The sequence below is a fragment of the Mytilus californianus genome, unplaced genomic scaffold (assembly GCF_021869535.1).
Source record: "Mytilus californianus isolate M0D057914Y unplaced genomic scaffold, xbMytCali1.0.p SCAF_6, whole genome shotgun sequence".
Lineage (NCBI taxonomy): Eukaryota > Metazoa > Mollusca > Bivalvia > Mytilida > Mytilidae > Mytilus > Mytilus californianus.
The window spans coordinates 49,636,132-49,663,542 of record NW_026262712.1 but is presented as its reverse complement, the minus strand read 5'-3'; the positions used below and the strand labels follow the sequence as shown (position 1 = coordinate 49,663,542).

The 27,411-nt window shown below is 31.0% G+C and overlaps 1 protein-coding gene across 9 annotated transcripts in view; it reads right to left on the bottom strand.

Annotated features, from left to right (window-relative positions):
• Positions 1-27,411, bottom strand: part of LOC127706775 (liprin-beta-1-like) — a 187,263-nt gene that overhangs the window by 62,108 nt on the left and 97,744 nt on the right. For 4 of the 9 annotated variants that reach the window (XM_052211451.1, XM_052211452.1, XM_052211455.1 and 1 more), the window contains exons 1-3: positions 22,640-22,719; positions 21,554-21,771; positions 2,525-2,710 (exon numbers count right to left, since the gene is read on the bottom strand). The exons of 2 other annotated variants lie outside the window; for them this stretch is intronic. In XM_052211451.1, the coding sequence (XP_052067411.1) occupies positions 2,525-2,710; positions 21,554-21,771; positions 22,640-22,715 (480 nt within the window). In that variant the 5' untranslated portion in view covers positions 22,716-22,719. Of the gene's footprint in view, positions 1-813; positions 915-2,524; positions 2,711-6,314; positions 6,519-11,823; positions 11,935-21,553; positions 21,772-22,639; positions 22,720-27,411 lie in introns of those variants that run through there. 3 more of the 9 variants (XM_052211457.1, XM_052211454.1, XM_052211458.1) reach the window with 3 other exon arrangements.

The following is a 27,411-nucleotide window of genomic DNA, read 5'->3' as shown; positions in this document are numbered from 1 at the left end:
GTAAATGTATATATATATATACCATTTAATCAATAAAATCTTTGAACTGAATAGAATGAGAATTATAATAACAGATTTTCACCTAAAATATTCTACCACTATTCTGTTTTGACCCGGCATCCTGTTGCAATTTTAAGGTGTAGTGACACATTGAATGTATGTTGATAACGCATGCAGACAATGCTTTGTTAATCTCGTCTACCCTTATTTTGACTAATTGTGTGACTGTTGGAAGAAAATTGAGATCAGATCCCTATAACGATCATTTGGAAGTACTGTACAGATTCACTTATTTCACAGGATCATTCACATGATTACGACTAAGAATCTATGTGTATAGCTTTAAAATCCATGTCTTACTTGCCTCAAGGTATTCAGCAAATGGATCCCATCAAATCAATATCCTGTATGTGTTAGTTTTAATAAATAGAATAAACTCAAGATTTCTTATTATTAGCACAACAATATCACTCATTTAAGGGACAATTATAAATTTGAGGAACTTAATTAACCATTTGACAGGTTGACATGTCTGACAAAAAAAGTTGTAGTTGTACAAAATAATACGAATGTTTTCACCAATATGAAATCTAGAAGTATGTGTGTACATGGAGAATTTCTCTTTACACAAGATGAAACATGATATATTTTATTCTGAATGGAAATGTATATATAAACGAGCACGGAGTGGCAGAGGTTCAGAGAGTTCGGTTAGATTTTCTTACAAAATCTGTTTATCCATTGATTTAACACAAATTTTCAGCTCATCATACATACCAACTGACTTTTTGAATATTTAGAAATCTGACTTACTCAAGGGGTCATGCAATTCTATGATTTCTTTGTTTCTTTAACTTTTTAAATCTTGATAACTTTGCAGCTCAAATGGTTTCCCCGAATCAATGTCAAGGTTGACTTGCAAAGGGAGACAACTGTAATGTTTACATCACAGTAACCTCCCTTTTCCCACAAAAATTTTAACCCAAATAAAGGGATCATAGTATTAAAATGTTTAAACCCTCGATTGGACACAGAAGATAAATAAAATAAATAACAATAACTTTTGGAATTTTTAAGCTACAGTCAGAAGTCAAAAGTGTTTCACCACATAAAAATTCCTTATGCAATATATTTTTAATTGTTAAAGACTTATTGGAGGTCCAATTTTGAAGATTTTTTTCCTGTTAAACCATTTTGTATATACACTCATAAATGTACAGGTTTTTTATGGTTATCATCATATATTTTTATGACACCTCATTACTGAGAAAAAAAATCATTTTCAAATACTAATACACATGTATTGATATGAAGTGTTGAACATTGTTTCCTCTTTATTTAAACATAGTATATATATAACTTTTTCCTGCAAAATTCTGTACACATATATAAATCATGCAAATATTTCAATACTGTATTTAAGGGTTAAAATTTCATTCAAATCAGACAAGAAATTATATTTTAGAATAATAAAAAAAGTGTTTCAATAAGAAATATACATAGTAAACTTTTTGAGTGATGAAACACTTTTAAGCTCTGGCTGCAAATACAAGTTCATTTCGAACTCAAAGGAATATATGGATGGGAACCAAATTAATCCAAATAAGATCAATGCAATTTGATCATAACTGATGGGCAGATATTTTATTCCCTTAATTTGACTGCCACATTTCCATTACTTTCTCATACTTGTAGCCCCCTTTCAGGGAGAATTCTTGAAGGGTGGATTAAAATTTTTTTTTACACAATTATTTCCTGCAAATGACTGCTTATTAATTGTGTTGTAGAATATTATACAATTACTGTCTTTTGATGAGGTAAATGTGTGGTTTTATTGACTTTTGAAAAACTGATATTCACTGAGGCCAACGGCCGAAGTGAATGTCACTAGGTTTTTCAAAAGTCAATTAAACCACATATTTACCGAAACAAAAGACAGTAATTGTTTTATTCCATGTTCCGAGCGAGAAAAATATGTATAAAATAACAGTTATTTACCAAAACCAACTAAACGTCAAACATTGTATCGTTATTATACACGTAAAAGCATGCGATGTTTGGCGCGGTGAATATACTTTTTCCGCAGGTGAATATGCTTATTTATTCAAAATCCCATTCATATAGAAAAACCTACTAAAGTTCTATCAATATGGAATAATTATACTCATCCTGTCTTGGGAAAGGTTATTGATTTTCATTTGGTACAAGGTCAGAATATAATATCTATATTAGTATTTGATAGTCTTGCATGTTTGTCCTATGACAAAAAAAATCACAATAATATATGCATACAGTAATTTGTATAATTGATTGATTGATTGTTGGTGTTCTAACGCCACTTCAGCACTTGTTGCTAAATCTTGGTGGCTAGATTTATTAGTGGAGGAGGCCAGAGCACCTAAAGAGAACCCCCTACCTTTGACAGAAAAACTGGAAATCCTAGTCAACTGTTATCTATGAATTTATAGTATTAATAACTATTAATTAAGATCTATAACATGAGTGTCAATTTAACTTTACTTACTGACTGCAACATATCTTCTGTGTTGATGATCTTGTCACGTCTCTCTGCCAGAGAATATTCCAAATCTCTAATCTTTTCAGCCTGGGCATCAATTTGGTCAGTCAAGACACTAACATGTAGAGACAAACTATCCTTTTCTGACTCTATTTTTCGTAACCTTTCTTCAGCACTGTCTTGTAAGAATCCCTAAAATATATAAATTATTATAATCCTTAATGCACATCACACTTTAGGAACAATTGCATTGATGAATAGAGAGATATTCATTGAGTATATTTTTATACTTTATTCATGTAGTCTTTACTCTTTCTCCTAAGTTTGCTGTGTGTGGTAGAGGAAAGGAAATAACAACTGTAAAGTCATTTGTTTCATCTGGTGGAGGATCAATCTAACACTCAACTTTCTGCACTTGAGCAATTCAAATTTCACCGATCGTAACTAAGACAGCTGAATTGATTGGTTACACTTTAATGTCTAGTGGCAAATATTACATGGATCCACGATAAAGTGTTAATGTAATATGAAGATACTCTGCTACTCTGCTATAATTGCATAGAAAAACAAAGGATATGGGGTATCCATCCATGACACAAAATCAGTAAATACACAGCCCCTGCCCTAAACAATGAGCTGAATTGTAAACACAGTATAATAAAAAAAAAACTCAAAGATTATTAAAATATCTAATGTGAAAGTGTAAGTATATGACCCATAAGTACTTTTCCTTTAATTTTATGATGATCTAAGCCAAGAAAATAAAAACCCAAATTAAGAAAGACTAAATTATTAAAAATATATCGATTTGGAAATTGTAAGGTGAAATTATTGCTCTATGATTCCAATCAAAGCAAACAATTATATGAAAATTTACACCTAAGAGATATGATGGTAGAACATTAATAACCTTAAAACTAATGAAGAAATATTCTTTATCAACCTTTTCTTATTGGAGCCATGATCTATATGAGCCTTAGTTCTCTAGCTCCAGAGCAGTAAACATACTAGTAAATCAACCAGGAAGTGCAGTTTTCCAACCTGAAAATCACTTGCACTGTATAACTCAACATTATGAAGTTCCTAACCAAATATCAAATCATTCTAATACAGAAGATGAGAATTTATATTTGATGGAAATTAGAGAAGGACGACCCGACAGAAAAACAGACAGAAGGACTCCCTTAAACAATATCATATACATCAAGCTCTTAAATTATCCTGAATTTAAATTTCATAGTGAGGTCAAATGAAACTTTGAACAAATGTATTCTAGATCTACAAGTAATACTCTAGAACAACTTCAGTCCAATGAAAGGGAATGCTGTTTCATATTATTAATTTATTATATAATGAATCTGGAATGTTCGTCAATTTATAAACTCAAGATAACTTGCCAATATTCTAATGTCTATTACTAGCTTATTGTCAGTCTTGCTTTTCATCAAATTATTCCAAATCACAAACATAACATTCACATATCTGTATAAACAATGGCATGAATTAGTGCAATAATGTATACTCAATGTCAATATTTTTATACGGAACACACATTTTTAGTGAAAATTTGTCATCATCTTACTGAAGTTAAAGTTAATTTCAAGAATAAAACTTAAACCTATGTTTTTTCTTTTTAGGAATCTAATCCTGAAAGGTAAATTAACTTTTTAATGGCTGCTGCATGCTTACCTTTTTGTTCATTTACAAATCAGTTGTTGGTGATTCTCTTCTGAGTTCATAAACACCTTGACTTATAAGGCAGGACAAGTCTTAACAGTGCTTGCCATATATAAGTATATAAATAAAAGTATTGATTGATTGTTTAGGTTTAAAGTTACTTTCAGCACTTTTGGCTACATTGTGAGGCCAGTTTTTATTGGTGGAGGAAGCCAGAGTGACAGAGAACCACATACCTTTTGGCAGGAAAACAAGCAATCCTAGTCAACTTAGAGTTGAAAGCACTTGCATAACCTCAATGTATACAGGCTAGTGATATCGTAGATGAACTACATAGACCACATGGCCATTGATGCCCCAGAATTAAAGGATATGTGAGATATACTTTAAAGCATCAGCAACCCAACAACCCAAAATTTAGAAGACATCTAGATGACAATATGCGGTGTTCCACAGTAGGAAAGTGTTTATACGATATGTGGTGTTCCACAGAAGACAAGTGTTTATACAATATGTGGTGTTCCACAGTAGGCAAGTGTTTATACAATATGTGGTGTTCCAGTCACATAGGCAACTGTTTATATAATATGCTATTAGCTCTAAATAGCTAAAGTTTAAAAACTTGTCCATACTAGTAGATTAAATAGAGGATACAAAAAAAATGAAAATAACACCACCTAAATGATTAAAAACATTACTGTGCATATTTGAGGGATTGGATGTGGGTCCTTCATTTCTGAATTCTTTAATTTTTTAGGCCATTTTTCTCTATTCTTTATTTTATTTGCTAATTATTCTCTATTCCTTATAATTTAGCACCTCATTATTCTCTATTCTTTATATTTTTAATCCATTTTCTCTATTCTTTATATTTTTTTACCATTATTCTCTATTCTGTAAACCCCCAACAACACCCTCATATTTGAACAGGAATAGGACATAAAAATATCATTCACTACACTGCACTTGCTACTAACAATATTATCTTTCTTTCACTAGAAATAGGCTGAAACCTTTTACAAGTCGATCAGTTTGAAGAGATAATTCAAACTGTAATATGACTTCAATAAGAGAAATATTTTAGCCAATTGGTATTTTAATGAATGGACAAGGCCGCTTTCGAATATAGCTGTAAGATGTGACTGAAGACAACCGCTGGCCATAATGAAAACATGAAAACATGAACTGATTAAACTCATATTTGGTACAATGTAATGAAAAAAAAGCTATTAAATATGAAAAAAATTTGAATGTTTCATCAAATTCCCTATAAAAATATTAGTAAAAAGCTTATAAAGAAAGCTATTTTTGTAGCACCATCAACATGATCAAGAATGAAAAGTTTTCCCGACTTTCCCCTTACAAGTGTAAAATGATGACAGACATCCTCTATCCCTACAGGATGAACAAATCTTTTAAAAAGAATCTTTCCGATCCACTCACTAGTATGATCAAGGAGCAGGACCAAATTTCCCACTAGCATGAAACACCTGGTGCACCAAATTGTGTTATCATAATATACAGAGTACCGGTATATATTTTTTTCAAGGATTTGTTTAATAGCCTAATAATAGAACAAAATTTCTTCCTTCAACCCTAAATTGAGTTAATTTGCCTTTTCAGTCATGATAAAAAGCGTAGAAAAGGATACTTATTTTTTCCAATGTCAAAATAAACATATAACTGGTTTAAAATGGTTTGGAAAAAGAGGTACTTATTAACCAAAACAAATGTATTATTATTTAGCAAAAAAATAATCTTAAATCATGGGTCATGACCCAACATAGTTTTTCTACATGTTAGAAAGTATGTAAGTAATTTTAACAATGTACTAGTTGAACTCTTATGCAAAGGATGTACATTATTACTAACAAGAGCTTTGCACGCACATACATATACACTGTATGCATACATCCATGTCCCTTAGATAGCTGTCTGATTGACAATCACACAAACAAGTTTATTTTCATATGTCTAAAACTCAATTTATTGGGCTTAATAATTACATTCTAAACACATCAATCTTATCTTTATGTGGCTTATTTCAAAACATTAACTTTTAACAAATTTAATAAAATGTAATTAATAAGAATGAGTAAACAAACAAAATTCAGCATACCCCTTCAGCTCCTTGAATAGTATTAATATCCTGAGTTATTTCCCTTGATCCTCCGATATAATCCATATTTTGGGTTTCTGATAAGGTATCTAAATCAGACTGAACTTCATTTAGGTTTATGACATCGGCATCAGGTTGAAATGAGCAGAAAATTGTGAAAGTTATGTAACCACCACGATAGTGTTCCATTATTGAGTCGCAGCCAAATTTTCCACTTTCATGCTTGTCTTATCTTTTAAAATTTTACCTCTAATTAAAGCACACATACAGTGAAAAGCACATAAAATCACTGAATCTTTTTATCAACATGACAAAAAGTGTAAAAAAAAGAATAAACATAAAAATGTAGAAAATTAGATATCTGTATATCTTAATGTTATCATAAGATTCATATCTTTCAAGATGCTGATAAATATTTGAAATCTAGATATGAAAAAAATGTTTTATCCTTGTTAATAATTTCACAGCAGTCCTGTAGTAATTCTTTGATTCACAGTTGTTTGTAGTAATGAATTCTTAACACTTCACATAGTTTACTTCACACTTTACATCAGGTTTCTATAGATATATATGTAACCAAATGAAGCTTTCATTAGATAACTTATTACAGTGACACATTGGGTTAAAGGTGCAGAAATATAAGGCAAAACAGCTTTGCATAAATGGTGTTTTGCAATTCCATTGACAATATATTTTAAAATGACAATTTTTCAAATAAAAAATCCAGACTAAAATTCTAATATCCTCTATAAGCAACTTAGATATAATACTTTCACAAGAAAAAACAAGATTTATAAATCCAACAGATTATTGCTGAATTTTGCTGACTAAAATCCAGATCTATGAAATGACTTAATATCACCAAATAGTGCACATAACACACAGCACATATGTAAGTCAGAACTGAAAACTTTCCAAATCCTTAATCCACAAAAATACTGCTTAATATGCAGAATGCATGTCTGCTTTTGATAGACCTGGATTAGCGAACCATTTAGAATTAATCAGTTGAAACAATTAAACAGATTAAATGTTTTCCTTTTTATCAAAGAGTCTTAAACTACAGCCAAAATTTCTAAAGAAAAGACTTGGCAAGGCTTCATCAACTGCATGTTAAGTATTTTTTCCTTAAAATGTAAATTTTCAGAATTGCATTGAATTGTTTGTATTGGAAGCAATTTCTGAAGTACCGGTATTTGTGCAGAGAATGAGCAGTTTCATTATCTTAATCAAAATCTGATGAAAGGCAGAGAAAACAAACAGATGGTTATAAAATGAGATTAATCTGTGATAACTTACGATATTACTGTTGTGTCTTATTAATTCCATGTTATAAGTAATTGTAAAAATATTTAATCAATTATCAGATAAAAAATAATATGGTATAGATATCTCCCCAATTCCCTATATAATCATCGTTTAATTTTGGAAATGTTGGGTCTTAGAGATAAAATGTTATACTAACTGTTTTCTGGCAAAAACTGCAAGCCATTTTTTGCCTTTTATTATTTTCCAAAAAAAGTTTTAATAAACTGTTCTCGCCGAGCGCAGCTGGATACGAACACAGAGGTCCAACCCTGAACAGTTGGGGCAAAAATGGACACAATATTCAAGCTTGATACAGGTCTATATTTGGATTGTAATTAAATATTTGACACATTTTAGGTTTCTTACACAGAATAAATGTAGTCAAAGAACTTGAAATTGGTTATATGATTTGAATTTATATTCAATTGAAGATTTCTTGCTTTTGTACAATACACTGCGCTGTTGCGCAATACTTTGTATATAGTAAGAATTAGCAAAATAAATTGTGACCTCAAATATTTATTTGGAAAATTGACAATTTCTTAAATCTTGAAAAAAAATTCACCCCTCCCCCTAAAAAAATTTTTTGTACCCCCCTTTCCAAAAAAAAATAACATTTGAAGAAATTTTCTTCTTGTAAAATGTGGTACAATTTAAGAGACATCAATACACTTAAACACAAGTTATTGTCTGAAAACTAGAAAAATGCTTGTTTTAGACCTTTTATGGCTCTCAATTCCTGAATGGTTTGGGCAATTACCCCCAAAATGAATCCCAACCTTCTACTTGTGGTATTGAATCTTGTGGTACAATTTCAGAGCAATCAAAATACTTATACACAAGTTATTGTCCTGAAACTAGAAAAATGCTTGTTTTGGGCCCCTTTTTGGCCCCTTATTCCTAAACGGTCGGGACCATCACCCCCAAAAACAATCCCAACCTTCCTTTTGTGGTATTAATTAAACCTTTTGCTTAAATTTCATAGAGATCCATACACTTAACCTAAAGTTATTGTCCTGAAACCACATGTCTTCAAACGATGACGCCGACGACGACGTGATAGCAATATACGACCCCAAAATCTTTTTGCGGTCGTATAAAAAAAATCTTCTAATAATCAACCATTTGAGTAGTCAAAATTTGATAGGCCCATAAATGATAGGCAGCACCAAAATACTCTTCTGAACTTAAAGTTTGGTTGCAGCTAGCTTTGAAAAAAAGTGCCACAATAACACTAGTGCTATTCATTTGCTTTGGTCACAGTCAAACAAGTGTAGGGATTTTGAATCATGAAATATTGTATACCATATCCCTTTTTTCCATTATTTAATATCTCATCGTCATTCATTGAACTTCTTGAGAACAATTTCAAATTACATTTGAAGTTACATGACCTTATAAAAATAAGGAAATGTTGTGTGATTGGCAATGAGACAACTTAATCCATCCGAGTTCAAATGACATGAGTATTACTGTGGATTCATTTATTTTCGTGGGTACCAATGTTCGTGGATTACGAGAAATTGCATGTTCGTGGATATGTAATTTCGTGGTTTTGCCAAAGTCTGCATATAAGCCTATAGAAAATTTGTCATTCATTGAATATTTAATTTCGTGGTTCACCTGTATGAATCCACAGTATAAGCAATTACACTATTTGTAATCAACCAAAAAATAAACTTTAAGCTGAATAAGTTGATAATATTTCTTGTATATTGATTGATTGATTGTTGTATGCTTAATGTCCAATGGCAAATATTTCATGCATATTCAGGATAAATAGGTAAGTTTTGAAAAGTGAGTCAACTGGATATTTGAGTAGAAATTTGGTCTTCCACTGGAAAGGGTATGTTGATAATGACAAACACTTTGAATTACTGGTTGACTGTTGATTCCAAAGGATATCTCTGAACCAAGTTAGTAATCCTTTGGTACTAGCAATGATTCATATGTAAACAAAAAAGTCAGGTTCCAATTGCCTTAAAGCAAAACTGACCTCAGAGAGTTTTTAATATTTTTCTTAGCACTTTTTCTTTTATGGATATATTGATCTCCATATTTTTGTACATCCTTTAACTTTTCAAAATTATGACTATGAGCATTTGCATGAAGGTTTCAGTTGGAAATAGCTTCAAAGTAATAAGATCGTTATATAGGCTTTGGTCTAAAGATAAAAACAAAGAACAGATGTAGATGTTTATTGTTATTGTTTCTGCCTGTTTTGATATCACAACTAAAACACCTGTTTCATCTACTTTTACATATTGCGTCAGAACATGTAAAATATATGTTAGTAGGATACCATGGCCAGCCCTATATAACTGCTGATACTACTGCTTGTAGAAAAATTAGTCCTCAAGGTCATCTTCAATGATAATGGACAGTCAGTGCTTTTATCAATTTTATTACTTTCAATGCTTTTTTTTTTCTTTTCTTTTTTTAAAGGAGCAACAAGAAATAGATACACCTTGAGGGGGTTAGCCTGAATGGGTGTATCTAATTTACACCAAGATATTATTGTCAATGCAGAATGATAGTTTTCAATAATTTAGGAGATTTTTTAGCGATTTGACCATATGTTAATGATAAGCATGTTAATTATGCAGGGTATTCAATTTCATTTAACGACTTCTTTGTGTAAATATGGTAATAAGATTTTCTTCTTAACTTCTTTCTTTATGATTATGAGAAATTGAGAGCTTCATAATATTTGAAATGTTCAAGAAATTAAGATGCAATATTGACAAGATTGCTGATTTAATCATAAGTATCTAAAACTAATCAGATGTTGATGTTCTTCAAGATGCTATTTAAACAGTGACACTGTCAAAAACACATCAGATATTTTTCAAATCTATTTATCCCTAGCTGAAATAACTATAGGATAATAATATTTTTTGTCAAAAAATTCATGATATAGTGGGGTATTTCAATGGATGTCTCAGCTTCTTACCCTTACCACAAAGGGACTGAAATTTGAAGAGTCGTATCATATGTTACAAGATGAAAGATCCAATTACATCATTATGGTATTTTGACTTTTATTTAGTGTTACCTTCAACCCAATTTTGATTACTGACGTATATAATATCCAAGTTCATTTTTTAGATTTCTGAGTTGTATGTATAACTTACAATTCTATGACCTTATAATAATTAATATGGTCAGTTTCTAATGGGAAGCCAGTCTAATACTTTCTTATGAAAAGCAGTCACTGTCTTCTTACTCTTTAAACTTAAATGATGAGCATGGTTATGTTTTCAATTTTAGTCTAAAGCCTAAATGACCTATAATCATGCAATTTAGGTACAGTGACAGACATTTAAGGAAATCTGATTGAAAGTGAACATAAATAAGGTAAATGTCAGTTTAAATTCGTCAATGGTAGTCACTTCATCAACAAATGTAGTCATTTAATCAAAAGATATATTCAACATTTCAAGTCTTTCCTCACTGGTTAAGTTTTACTGATGATTTCTGGTAAAACTATTGACAAGAAGCACATTTTCAGATAATTTTTAACAGCTAAAGGATAATTTTGATAATAATAGGACTCAACTGGTGTAACCAGGGTGAGTCCATGGACCCAAGGATTCATGATATGGCACATCCAGACAGAAAATCGTGCATCCAGGAGGCATGTAGGCTTCTTAACGAGAACAATGTATAAAAAATTTTTGAGCATAGTGGCAACTTTGACAGAGAGATAAATTCCTAAAAGAAATAAAAATAAGACAACAACTTCGATCATACTGACAAAACCTTCATTGTATAAATTCCCTCTCTATAAAAGTACAATGATAAAACATGCCCTAAAAAGCAGGCTTTTTAATCATTTTTCATGCAAGAAATTTCTCTATTCAAGATTGAAAATTATTTTTCATTCTTCTTGAAGTTCTCTCATGCATTCAATGACTCATTTTCTTTATTTTCTATCTATAAAACTGAAAATACATTTTGAGTTATCTCCCCTCATCTGGTAATTTCTACAAAATGAACTAGACCTCAAGTAACAGTTTACTGTTATTAAATATCAGGACCATTGTTGTCTGTCTGTCAATTGGTTCATTGTTCATTGTCTTTTACTTTTATTTGAAATATTGGTAATTAACTCATGAATCACATTTGTTAACGGAATACAGACGACAAATCATGAGAAGACTTCTAAGTTGTCTAACTTCAGATTTGTCTACAAACTTACAAACTAATTGTTGTTATTTCCTCAGCGGTCTTGAACTAGTACTTATCTTGCCAGAATGATTCAGTGTCCAGACATCAATTACACAAATCAGATGATATATCCTAAGAATTCATTTATTCAGGCTAATAATTTGGGTGTGATAATAGATTTGTCAAATTCTGGACAATAGTATCAGCCATACAAATCTCTCAAGTCCATTAAACACTCATAGATCAATTATCAACACCACTGATCTAGTTAAATGTCTGTATATAAAGTGGTGTTACCATATCAATAAGAGGCCCCAAGTAAGCTGAGGTGTTGATTTATCTCCCCTGCTCAATTTGTTAAATTTATAAGTGTGTAATCTTTGGTATGTTTTAACAAATTCCAACATATTTACAAACCATGTTACAAAATTGTACAATAATATCTGAACTTGTTTATAATATTATTATTATTGTAACCCACTCTAGGAGTGGGCTATATAGCATTAGCCTTGACTCTTTGTTTATCCTACAACTATGTCCTATAAACTCTTTTCAAGTACTGCTAAACAGAATGACTTCATATTTATTCATCAGCTTGTTAGTGATGAGTGTAAAGTGTGTGCACTTTTCAATTCTGTTAGACACCTTCTTCCTTTGAATTTTTCAATATGTTGAATGAATTTAAAGTTTATCTTCACACATTTCACTTGTACTAGTACACAGAAGGACTGCATATTTTATCAGCAGCTTGACAGTGATGAGTTGTTATGTGTGAGCAATTTTCATATCTCATGTATCTGTCAGACACCTACTTCCTGTTTGCTGATACTTTTTTCAATATGTTGAATGAACTTTAAATTTTCTGTCACACTTTCCTCAAAAAGTACTGAACAGAATGACTTTTGGCAGTGATGAGTTTTAATGTGGAAGCGGTTTTCAGATCTGTCTGTCAGATACTTACTTCATATGTTTTCTTATACTTTGATATATGAATGAGGGTAATGCTTTGCAAGATTTTAAGATTTCAAGATTTTATTCATAACCCCAGACACATACACGTGTACAAGAGGACAATACATAATTACAACTTCTTGTTAGGGTTTCTTTTTAGAAATAATTTATTTAATTGTGAATGTCTGATTTCCTTGAAGTGGTTCACACAATTTTATCTAAGTATCTTTCTATGTTGTAATGTTACACTACTATTTCAGGTTAGGGTGGAGGTTGGCACCTGTTAAAGCGTTTAAACCCACTGCATTTGTTTGCATCTGTCCTAAGTCAGGAACCTGTTGTTCAGTGGTTGTCGTTTGTTGATGTGGTTCATAAGTGTTTATCGTTTCTCGTTTTTTATATAGATTAGACCCTTGGTTTTCCTGTTTGAATTGTTTTACACTAGTCATTTTGGGGCCCTTTATAGCTTGCTGTTCGGTGTGAGCCAAGGCTATGTGTTGAAGGCCGTACTTTGACCTATAACTGTTTACTTTTTACACATTGTGAGTTGTCTCATTGGCACTCATACCACATCTTCTTATTTCTATTAGAATTAAGTTGTGGATCAATCAAATTGAATATAGAAATAATAAAGAAGAAAATAAGGAGTTATGATAGAAAGATAGAAACTTTTATTTAGTCTCTTTTGTTACAAAAAAATCTACTTTAGAGGCAATTTGGGGAAAGCATCATTTTTTGACAATCCAAATACAAGCTTACCAAAATAAGCATTAAAGGTATTAGGGTGCCATTTTGCTGCTTTCAAAATAATGTTTTTCCATCTTTTACATAGTTATACTAAACCATAATATAAATTTGTTTTGCTCTATTTGAAAAATGTCAATTGTGATATTATATCAACATCAAATTTTGCAAATTTAACACACAAAAAAAGTGATTTTATTTTATAGCATTTAAGGCAAATTATAAAAAAACAGGCAACAGCTTTACCAAAAAGATACTTGATTATTATTGAAAGATTCAGTTAAAACAGGTCTCAATTCACAAAAAAAAGATGAAATGCACATTTTACTTTTTAGTATTACCTTATAGTATAATTTTCTCGACACTTGAATTATTTTTTTATAATTTTAATATTAGTTATATGTATATATTGATTGCCAATGAGACAACTCTCCACCAGAAACCAACAACATAGAAGTAAACAACTTAAAGGTCACCATGCAGCCTTCAACAATGAGCAAAACCCATACCACATAGTATATATAGGTTGTATACAAGTGCATACATATTATGCCTGCAGAAGTGCTTTCACTGCAAAATGCATCAAATGCAAACATAACTTAATCAGCAGCTATAAATCATGTTCTAATTAGACAAAGATAAATAAACTATGATGACAGATTAAATGTGTTTTATAAATAATTGAGGACCATTTGATTCATAAATTAAAAGATGGATTAACTTATTCTACAGTTTTTCTCTAAAATAAAACTAAATAAAATTTTAGGACAATTAAAACAAGAACAAATAAACAAAAAACAGAAAATAACAAGAAAAAGTGTCAATAGGATGCCATGTCCTGTTAATATTACAAAATGTATCATATATTTCATCTTAATTAAAGACAGTCTTAATTGTCTCAACCAGTACGCTTTTAACTTTTAAACTCACAATGAGAAATCAGACTGCCTTCAAATGAAACATTTGGTCTAAACTTGACCACAGATGTAGATAAATAAAAATGATAAAAAAAGGGATTGTGGGGTAAACCTCAATGCAACAGCAACCCAAGGATACAAACAACCAAAAGATATATAGATTTCAACAAACATTAGAAAAGTGTCTATACAATATGTCAATCTTTGTACCGCATTGAGTAAATTTTTACTTCAGACATAAATGTATATCAAGATTATTATAAGTAATGGAAATTTTGGTTCTTTTCAGTATCCAAGGTCATGAAAGCAGCCACAATAACTGTAATGAATTAATGCAAAAACTCAGAAAACATGACACCTCTAATTATTTAATAAAGTGATCCAAAATACTTTGGGAGCAGAGGGTGAGGGGAGTTAGGGTCATAATGCTCTGACTATAATAGTCTGAATCTCAACTTTAATTGTCTTTGATCATAGTAGTTATGGTCTAATAAGACAGGGTTTGGTGTTGCAGATAGCAGAACTTTGTGATAGTTTCTGTGTAATTTATTCACAACTTTTCTATATTCTATACTCTATACTACAGCTCAGCCTAGACAGTAGTTGTCTTTGTTTTTATCTTAGTAAATTAAGTAAGAGACAGAGTTAGAGGGGTGCCCCCCCCCCCCTTTTGGAGCAAAAAATATGGTTAATGCATACACTTTTGACAAGTCCTATTCCTAATATTGCTTTGGTGTCCCCCTTATTGATCAACATATATGGATATATTTGGTTAATTCATACACTTTTTACAAGTCCCACTCCTAAAGATGCTTTGGTACCCCCCCCCTTTTCAATATCCTGGATCTGCATCTGTAAGTCTTGAAAGAATTGTTGATGGGAGATTTTCAGAAGTCAAAGAAGTTCCGATTTTTGACATTTTTTAAACACTTAAGTGCCTATTTCAGTAGATTCAATTAGTTCATGTTGAAAAGGTCATTAAAGACGCTCAAATTCAAGCTTAAATATGGAAAAATCTATCAACTATGCCATGAAACTTATCTAAAATGGAAGTGGCTGCATTCATGTTCAGTCTGAACATTTATATATATTATGTATTATCATTAAATACAACTTATGTTTAAATATTAAGACTGAACACAAGTGCGGCCACTTCCATTTTAGACAAAATCATCTTAAAATTAGTACAAATGCTAAAGTTGTGAAGATTTCAGTAATTTTGCATGCAATAATGATGCTAGTACTTTATGCATGTCCATTGTATTGTCCAAAAACAGCCCATATTTATGTAAAAAAAGTATTCTACTTTCCAATAAATAGCTAAAAGTTTACATTTCAATAACTTTGTAAAAACTATATATTATGGGGGCCAAAAAGGGGTCTTACGAGGCCTACTCCTTTAATGTTCAATACTTGAATCAGTGACATTTACATATGATATAAATTTGAACAGACACAATTTGTCTCTTGTTAAGATATCATGATGACATTTTAATGTTTTTCTTAACTTTTGCTGTTTGGCTGCTGTTTCACTGATTATTACCCCCACATGTCCATGATGCTGAAGTCCTTCATTTTATACTAAACTTACATATCTACTCCTCCTCCTGGGACCTGGTAAAGTTTGATAATACACACGTCGCACAAAGTCATCATAGTCTGCTGCTGAATTCCTTCTATCCATAGTTAATTCAAGTATGCAATAATATTTTAATCCATTTTAAATGCCACTAGAAGTTAAAGCATTTTCATAGTATAAAATTTAGTTTTTCCTTTTAATTCCTCGTTTTATGAAGTCACAACACTGACTGTCAAACTGATACAAAAATACATTCAAACTGCTATTAAGAATTCTTTGTTTTGTACTTAATCATAAAATTCCCCTTTGGTTAAATTTATCCATGTTTTCCCCCCTTTGATGTTTTAAGAAATATGTTACAAGCTTTTAAAAAAAAGACATCTGAGTTTTAAACTCCTGTGTAATTTAATTAATTAAAAAAACATTTATATAATTAAAAATCACAGCCCATTTTCTCTTTAATTTAACTTAGCTGTTCGAAAATAAAGATGACACTTTCGTAATCAATAAAAGCGTTTTTCCTCTTTGTGAAATATTGTATACATCTTCTATTTGTCTCGACTTTCAATGCAATCTTTGAAGAATATTTATATATATCTATATCTAGCCTTTCCTTGGTTTTCAATATCAGACTACATAGTGCTTACATCCCATTTATTATCTGCAAGGCTTCATATACCACTGCATTTTTCTCCTTATTCTTTCTGTTAAAAGCTTTTTAAAACAAATATAAGTAAACTACTGTCTACAATTTTTTTGTCGAATTCATTAAATTCATTTTTACGAGATCAATATTTCATTAGTCTACATCTATAGCTGCTATACCACAACTTTGGTCTCATTTTCCATGTTTTCACAAATTACTTTTTTTTCAAAATCATCAATATTAATTCCACTATTCTTAAATAAGCCTATTTTTCAGGCTTAGGTTAAATGAATATCAAGAATCTCTTACATCAGATGGACATTTGTAACAATTTTCATTTGGCAATTTGACCTGTTCATTCCTCTTAAAAAATCACATTAATTATTGGAAACTAGGCATAAGGCCATCACTCATGTGTTCTAAACATCGTAGAGTAACAAACCTCCAAAGATGAAAGATATATTTCATTAAAATTCAATGTTCCTGTTTGAGGTCAGTGACCATTAAAATCCTAAATGATCGACTAATCAATGTTCACTTCTAATTATCATGATTAAACACAAAATCATCATTAATCGCAGTAACTTAAAAAAAAAATATATTCAATTTATATTGAAAATTTTTAAATTATTCAATAATACTTTCCATTTTTTTCTGCAAATTCTTCTAATCACTTTGTTCAAATATATTGAATAATTTGGACATTTTTCACAGTTTAACCAATAGGTGTTAACACAAAGTCAATCTGAAAAACCTCTAAGATTTAGAATCAAGTAAACTAATCAATCATGATAATGATCACAATAATCAAGTCAAATAAAACACATGTAAAATCAAAACACAATGATTATTCCATACAATCACGAAGGCGATACTTCCGATTGAATTTATTTACTATAAACAGTGAACTATCAGATTGTATAATCACTGAGGTCTAAGATGACATTCTTTCTGTACATCAGGTGTTTACATTATAATAAACCCCTATCATAAAATATCCATTTATTATTCATGAAGACTCTCCATATAAATTTGACTTTTAAATAACTTCATTCCATTCAAGTTCAAAAAGTTCACCATCCTTTCAAATTTGTATCCCATTTAAGAATATAACAGTGTGATTTTTTAGATGGGCGATTTTCTTTCTCAGTCCAAATCACCAAAGAAATAATTTCTGAAATATTCTGCCGAAATTCACATTCTCTTTGGTATTTTATCATGAGATACAATGCAAGTATAATCTGTTTTACTAATATATCACTGACAGGTTGGTAGGTAGTAAGTAATCATGGTTAATTAGCTATTAAGACACTACAGCTAATTAACGACAATGAAGAAAGACAATCTTGTCACATATTACAGCATCTTCAGACTGTAAAGAAGCTATTTATACATTTTGTACTTTAGAAAGTAATTTCTTATGACAGAAATATATTTTAATTTCCTAATAATGACCTTGGCTATGTTACAGCCATAATTTCATGAATTCTTCATAGATTTTTCTAATCTTCACATCTTAATTTCAATAACAATAGCATATTTTTATACCATTGAAAGTTCCAAAGTCTAATTACACTTTTCCTTGCTTTAAACAGTTTATTTATAAATAAAAGGCACAGAAGTCAATAAAAGCATCTTTCTCATATAAATGTTTATATTAGTTGCTCATTAATAGGTATGGTAAAGATAACAAAGGATTTTATTTGTTTATTATCACTTCCTGTCTCCTGCAGTAGCATCCTGACCATGACAAGATATAGACACAAGGCAGATGTAAATCAATACTACTGTCATAAATATAATTACTGATATTAGCTGCCTTATCATAAGCTACATTGACCTTGACATATATATAGTAATGTCTCATCCATTTGTCCTTGACCTGGGAGATATGACCTCTGGTGAATGTTCATTCTTTAAAACATTACATTTTGTAAGTGATTAGTTGTTTTTGAGATAAGGTCCATTTGCCAAGGGAAATAACTCTTGAAATATGTTTCACATGCATAATTGTCTGTTAATTACAATTAGACAGATGTAAAAACAATACTACTGTCATAGATAAAATTACTGATACTATACCTTATCATAAGTTACATGGACCTTGAAATATATATACAGTATGGTCTCATCCATTCAACCTTGACCTGGGAGCATGATATGACCTTCATTCTTTAAAACATTATATTTTGTCAGTGATCAGAAGTTTTTGAGATAAGGTCCCTATGCCAAGGGAAATAACTCTTAAAAACAAGGAATTATTTGAATCTGGAAGAAAATTTTGAATTCTGGAAATTGATAAGAAATGTATGATGAAAACTAACCCAATTTAGGAGGGTTAGACATACAGGCATGGCTAAGAGGGTTAAGTTAGTTCATACTGATATATAAGTGAAAGTAAAATTAACCTGAGCCATGCATGCATGCATGGCTAACTCTCTTTAGTTTGGTTAGTTTTCATCATACATTTCTTATCAATTTTAAAAAATTCAAAATTATTCCAGATTCAAATAATTCTTTGTTTAAAATATGTTTCTCATGCGTAATTGTCTGTTAATTACAATTAGCCAGATGTAAAACAATACTACTGTCATGAATAAAATTACTGATACTATACCTTATCATAAGTTACATTGACCTTGAAATATATACAGTATGGTCTCATCCATATGACCTTGACCTGGGAGATATGACCTTGACCTGGGAGAAATGGCCTTTGTTGAATATCTATAGACAGACATTCATTTTTTAAAAAACTATATCAGTGATCAGTTGTTTAGGAGATAAGGTCCCTATGTCAAGGGAAATAACTCATAAAATCAGTTTTACATGCATAATTGACTGTTACAAACACATTATCAATCTAAAGAGTTATCTCCCCTTGCCAAGGTCTACCCAATACAATTTTGAATGACAACTTTCAAATTTTCAGCCAATAATTTCCATTGTTCTATCTCTAGTTGAAAGATATATCTACAAGAATGTAGTTTCTCCTTCTGATGAAATTCTATACAGTTTATGTTATTGAAAAGTTGTTCATACAAATATATAAGAGATAACCAGTTATATAACACCATCTACTGTGAAAAGGTAGCTGCGCTTCACACAGATATGACCACAAACCACAAAACCTAATCCTAGCTGCAAAAACCATCAAAGATCATACAACTTAATGAATTTTACATTAAGAATAAATATGTTTTATTAATCCATTTATCCGAACCATTAATCTAACTTTGCTTTATTATTTTTGGCTTCCTACTCCCACTAATAATCAGATTAATGTCAGAATGTCAAAAAGATTTACACAACATCAAAAGGTATCTTATACAAATGTTTGCAATCTGTCGAAACAATTGCACTTTCAGTACATTTTAAGTATGTAAGTACATTCGTAATTGAGTCTATGGCGACTGTCAAGATTGAAGGGAAATGTAAAGGTTTCAAATAATTTTTAAGACACACAGGGTCTTCGTTTCTATGATAAATGCCAAGAATTACTTCGAATAAAACCTCTAGGATCTATGTGCATTTTCAACAATGGCTACTGTCCAAGATTAGAGACTAGAATTTAATTAGATCTTGTTCTGCTGATTATTTTTTCTGTTTTCAGTTTCTCTCAATCTTCTGTGTGACAACAAATAATGATGACATACTATGTATGGCAACTGTTGAAAAAAACATATTCCACTGTATTTTGGTGCTGTGAACTAAATATATAAACTGCCAAAACTGCACTTACTGATTGATTATTGATTACTTATAATGTTCACTGGCAAATGTTTCATGCATATTCATGATGAGAACAATGTAAATGTAAATGTTTGACCAATTGGTGTTTGACATTCAGCAGCAAATAAGTCATGGGACAAGGACATGTTGAATAGTACAGCTAGACAGACTGTTTTATTTGAATGTTTTATTTGCTCAAAAGTGACCTGGTGACCTGAGGTGGTTTTTAAGCATGACCTTGTGACCTAGGAGGGTACCATACTGGAGCCCAAATTTGAATTCAAAGATGAGAATTCTCTGTTTCTACTCCTACAGCTGGCATTTTTACAAGAGAAACAGTCAATTCATGTCTCTGGTTTGAGATAGCCTTGGATAAAACACCCACCTCTAACATTCTGGTTAGTAAAGGTTAGAATGCAACAAGGCAGTTTTACTAGACTAACATATCATCTTTGACTTTTCAATAACAATATTGTATACTGTAAATTCAGAAAATGGCAATTTTTGTAAATGAACAAAAATATGAGATTGTTATTTGAGATTCCAATAAGGACTTCATTTATAATTTACGATGCAAGTTTTATTTTGGTGATACCTATTTCTTCACAATTTTAGCAATAGTAAAAACATTGCAAAATTTCCTAATTTACATTTGTTCGAAATGTCAGAAAAACCTTTTCTCAAATTCTAACCTGATTTACACTTGCCCTGACCTGTTGTTTTTTATACAATTAATTTGTGGTTTGTTTGATCTTGAGTTCTTCATTGGTCAAAATTCAATTATGATATCAAATATATTTTCTTGCTGTCCTCTCAAAATCCTATTAAGGCAACGATTATAAAAATAACGTGCTGTGGTATGATTGCTAATGAGACAACTATCCACCATAGTTCAATTGAAGTGGATGTAAGCAATTATATGGCAAGTGTACGGCCTTCAACAATGACAAATATGACAGACATGAACCAATGACAACCACTAAATTACAGGCTCCTGACTTGGGACAGGCACGACTGTTTACATCACATACAAAGAACACATATTTTTGCAGATCAGTGAAAAAGTTTGTCTACATATTGTCAAAAATCATAGAGTGACTGATTCCACCACCAAATCTTGTGCATTTGACAGTGGAGAAATATCAAATATCATGCTTGGTGCAATGGTAAAAATCTATATTCATATACTCACTGGGGACATATTCTCGTCCACACCAATCATCCATTTTCTAATATAGGATGTAACTTCATTGGGAACCATGGTGATGACCTTGCTTTTTTCATCACATGTCTCCAAGTAATTCTTTAAATCCTCCATCAGTCTAACAATTCTGGCTTGATGTGAATGACGTCTTGGGGTCTTTCTTCTACTGAGCTCTGCTTTACCATTGTGTGGTTCAAATTTGGTGGCTATTATGTAAATGAAAAGCAAAAGCTCAGTTTGTTGACATGACACTTAACATACATTTCATCAATCCCCTTAACAAATCTCAATATAAAAATCTTTTTTAGAAATAGATTCTTCATAGCTGTATGCAATTTAATATAACATTTTTCCATCTTCAATAAATGATATGTACCATTCTCTGTAACTTTGTATTTAGTTTATGAGAATAAAAGATTCATTCAATAGCTACATGTATTGAGTTTTAAAATTTGAAAATACTAAAGACTTATATGACGTAAAATGTGAAAATTTTGTCTATTACCAACAAATAGAGAATTGTACTATGACCTTATCTATATTAATATATGCACTGTAGACAGGAAGCTTTCAGCTAATTATAAAAATTGAATATTTTTGTTAACTTTTGTAAGTTATTCTTATTTATAAGATAAGGCAGATTGTAGGGGAGGGTTGAAAAGAGGGGGGATTGAAAAGGCCTTATCCTTACATTATATCTTTAGAAACAATCTATTTTGAGAATAGGTTCAAGACTGTATCAATAGAACTGAAAGTAGACTGAAAATCTGTCTGTTTCATGAAATAAGGTCAACTGGGTTCAGAGAGTTATCTCCCATGGCAGTTGAGGTGTGACTGAGACTCTGTTTTATGAATTGGAAGTTGTAAAACTTATATCTACCATTGATTTGATTTAAATAGAACACATTGAAGAAAAAAAATTGTTATGAAATATTAGTTTACAAATAAATTGTTTTCTTTAAAAAAAAAACCAGAATATTTATAAGAAACTAAAAAAAATGCAAAGACCAGCTTTTTTCTATCTTTGTTTTATGTAATTGATTGTATATTTGCTGTAAGTAATACAAAGCTTACTTGCTAAAACATTGTCCAGTTGCTTTAATGCTTCTGCAAGCATGTCACTTGCCTCAATTCCACTGTTTGAGTCCATAATGTTTCAGTCTGAAATGTAAAATATATTATATAATCAATTGGTCAAAGTGAAGCTTCAAAGAATATTTTACAAGGAACACTCTCAAGGACAAATTAGTTCATTATCTCACATTTAATTGGTATGAAGACTCTTTTAAGAGTTCTTTTCATAAATAATTGTGAAACCTTATGGCAACAGTACATGTTTTTTTCCCCAATTGATTACATATAAATTTAAAAATCCATCCAAAATATAAACATCACTTGGATGTTGGATGTGTATTATTTGATATTTTAGTCTTTAAGATACATGATTTTTTTTATTAGTTGTTATTGGCTTTGAACTAGCTGTCAGTAACTGTGAGTACTTTCAGATCTGTACTTAGTGTCTTTTTTGTTGTTAGGGATGAGGATGGATAAATACCCTGCCATGTCCAGTCTGTGTTTTTGTTTGATGTTTTTCTGCTTTATATCAATGTGATGAGTTCAGCCTTTTTCAATTGATTTTTATAGTTTATTCTTATGTTGTGCTGTTTCACCACTGTCCCAGGTTAGGAGAGGGTTGAGCGCTCACAAACATATTTAACCCCTCCACATTCTTTATGTGCCTGTCCCAAGTCAGGAGCCTGTAGTTCTGTGGTTGTCATTGGTTCATGTCTGTCATATTTGTTTCTTTCGTAAATTGTTTTGTTATAATTCATGCTGTTAGTTTTTTCAACTGAATTGTTTCATATTGTTCATGTCGGGGACTTTTATAGCCGACTATATGGTATGGGTTTTTTCCATTGTTAAAGGCTGTACGGTTGCCTATAATTGCTTTAACCCACTTCATTTGAACTTGGGTGGATAGTTGTCTCATTGGCAATCATACCACATCTCCTTATTTTTATATTAAAACTGTTTCAATTATTTTTAATTAACTATTTATTGGCTTAAAGTTGTATTTTCATGCTTATTTTTCCAATCGTAGTAAATTAAATACATGCATTTTGATTTCAGGATTTTTCATTCTAAAGGGAGATAATTGCATTGCAGCATTCACTTAACACTGGTAAAATGAAACTAATGAAGGCTCAGGTTACTTGACTTTCAAAAATATTTTATTGATCAAAGAAATTGTATGTTAGTATTTTGAAGGGCCTTATATGTATATTGTTTTCAAAATTGAATCTTAAAAGGGGTAACTGCAGAAAATCATGTCAGACTCAACAAAATATTAGCATAAAAAAATATCTGTAGGGTGGTATTTTATACAAGTAATATAATTTCATTCAAATTTTCAATATCCAAATTTTGCTACAACAAAAGTATCCATACATTAGATATAAATAGGAGTCCAAAAATGATTTAAAGTATTTGGAAATATCCCTCTAAAAACCTTCTGACACGGAAGTCAAATCTCCCTTTCCTTGGAGAAAACCCTCAAAATTTTCACTCTTGCACTGTAGATATTTCTTAACATACTAGTATGCCCTGTTAGAGCTATTTTCCTAATGCTTGTAGTTAAAAGGTTTGGTTGGCTTGCTTGCTTTGTATGTATAAATGTTTACTCAAGCATTGTAATTATGATTGACATCTGCAATCAATAGATAGGCAGCTGGGCTTCAGTTTGTTTACATTATAAACTTAAATGTTCTTGGATCTTAAGCATAATGCAGAGTATAATGTATACAGGCTGAAGCCCCGCCTATCTGTTGATTGCAGATGTCAATAATAATTACAATGCTTGAGCAAACATTCATACAAACAAAGCTAGTAAGCCAACCAAAACTTTAAACTACAAGCATTAGGAAAATAGCTCTAAAATTAAAACAAATGTTGTCAAGACACTGTTTGTTGACATAATACAGAGTGTCAAGCTTCTTCACAGGTTGTTTTAGCTAATTTTGGGTTCATGGTTTGACTGATTTGAAAGTTGATTATGATAAGTTTTATAACATTATCAATTCACTTGCATGAAGTTACAGATAAAATGAAATAAGATCTGATACTAGCACATTTTCTTCAGGGGTAGACCCCCCTTATGTAGGTATGAAAAGTCTAAACCTTTATGCTACCAATATTTTTTGTTTCTTTTTACTATGCTCTCACCCATGCTTATATGGAATAACCACCCCCCCCCCCCCAACCCCCAACCCCCAACCCCCAACCCCACTTTTGGATGATACATGTACATGGTATCTTATAATTTAGAACTTTAATTAATCTGTACCTGTATTTATGAAATAAATAAATTCCAATTTTCAATGTTTCAACATCACATTTTTCTCATGGGGACTTCAGAACATCACTCTGAAAATAAAATGAATGATCCTTATAAACTTACAAATGTACAGTCATATTAAAAATAAATTGAAATTTGATTTAATTCATGAAAACACATTAGTCCATATTTCATTCAAGGTTTACCTTGAAAGGTCAAATCACTAAATGTTTAATGCATTTCTATATTCTCCTATACAGAACATGACTTATTTATTGAAAATCTGTCAATGAGAAAAAAAATCCATCAAACTGCAAATTAAGTATATATTTGGCATATATTACAAGAGATTTTGTTTTACATTTAAGAAATTGTACAATTCAACAATATGTTTGGCTTACATATATAATGCACAGGATCTTAAAAGCTTTTTTTAGATACAAATTAGTATCAAAGAAAGAATATGATATACTTTGATTATCTTTGAGATAAATATATAAATATAATATCTATCTTACCCATCCTAACTGATAAAAATAATTCTCATATTTTTATATTACAGGAAATTAGCACAGTTGGTAAATAGGATAAGAAATGTACTGTGTTTTTGTGAAAAAAATATTCTTTATGTTCTTTGCTGATATTAAATATCAATTTTTTAAATAAGCAACTTTTTCAATCAATCAAGGATCATAAATCCTGAATGCAAAAGTGAAAATCTTCAATATTGAAAATGGCTTCTATTTTGTCATCAGAATTTACTTATCTAAATTTTCTTCTCACCATTCTCAAGTTTTTGAACATAAATGGTAGGCTCCCATTCTGCCTTGCTCATGTGGCACATAAATGGTTGATTCCCCACCAGCCTGTCCCCCACTTGCCTCTGTGCCCATCAGCCCACTCCTTACTGAGGGGGTGGACAGCTTTTGAGGGAGGTGGGAGGTGGGGGGGGGGGGGGGGGAGGTGGGAGACAAAAAATAGGTGGGAGAGAAAAAAGATTCTAAAAGTGGGAGGTGGGAGATAGGGGGGAGGTGGCAGAAGGGTACCCCCTGTCCACCCCCTCCTTACTAACCCAAATTAATAATAGGATAAATGTGACAAATTTGTTAACAATATAAATTCTATTCATTAGTTCCTCTCAGCCAAGAACATTTTAATATGTTTAAAGTACCAAGACAATGAAGCATAAAATTCTAAGAAATCAATTACTCTTGAGAGAAAGGAAATTACAATGTTATCAGTTAATAATCATTATCATTGAAAATTCATGAAACTTAAAGGAACAATTATAAGGAGGTGGTTTATAGGAGCTTAAGATTGTCTTTTTCTATTGATGTACAGGCATATATACACAAAAATGTACTTACATGGATTCAAACTCATATGAAAAAGGGGTCCTAAGACTTAAGTATATCTGGGCTTCCATGGCAGTTCCAAAACTTTACTCATGCAGTATTCAGAGTACAAAATTTGTGTTCCAAATACCAAATCTAGTAATATGATTGGTTGATTTCTGAGTCTGAGGACAATAATCATGCGCAAAATTTAGATGACTGAAAGGCATTGGCTCTCAGTCATAAAACTTTACTCAGTACTTGGAGTACAAAATTTGTGATCGAAAAACCAACTCAAGTAATTTGGTTCATTGATTTCTTAGTTTGAGTATGATGATTGTATTTGAAATTTTTATGACTGGAAGCCGCCAAGATGTTCAGAAAAAAGTTTTGATGACTTTTAATGAAGTCCACAAAATCAAGCCAGTGATTTATATCTGTATCAAATCACTCAGTCACACAGACATTTTTCTTTGCCAAATATTTTATTTTTCTATCAAAATTTATTTGGCAAACCAATTCTTCAGTTTATTAACACTATCAAACCATGGAAAAGTGTTTTAACTCATATGACTGAGACTAGCACTATTTGGCACTTTTTCAATGACTTTCATCTTACCTTGGAACATATAAATAACAGTAAGACTCAGTGCTTCACTGTTTATTAATATCATAATAATTATTAAGTAAAAAACAAAGATAAAGAAGTTTTTTTTCCATGCATGAGTGTCGGTTAATGTGTGTGGGTGGTAGTGTTGGCAGATGTGTGTGAGTGTGTTATGTGTAGTTGTTGTTGTGAAAAAGGCTGAAGTGAACTTATGCTTAAAGTTATAACTTTTCAACCAAATACCAAAGACTTAAAGGCCAAGGATGTGAACAACTAAAAGTCATTAAAAAGCCTAGACAATTAGCAAAACTCCTTTAAAAGGCCGTCCAGTGACAAAATGTGAAACAGTTCAAAAGAAAACCATGCAATGACCTGATTCATACTAATTTACTATACTTTTTGAAATTTGCTATCTTAAGTGGTATAATTTTGGTAGAATTAATCAACCATAATTTTTACAGGAATTACAAAATGTATAATTTTCCCCCCTTTTTTAGTAACAACTTGGCTTTGAATTAATGTTTGAAAGTTGAATTGATCATAATCGAAAAGTCTAATTAACGGTAGGTCT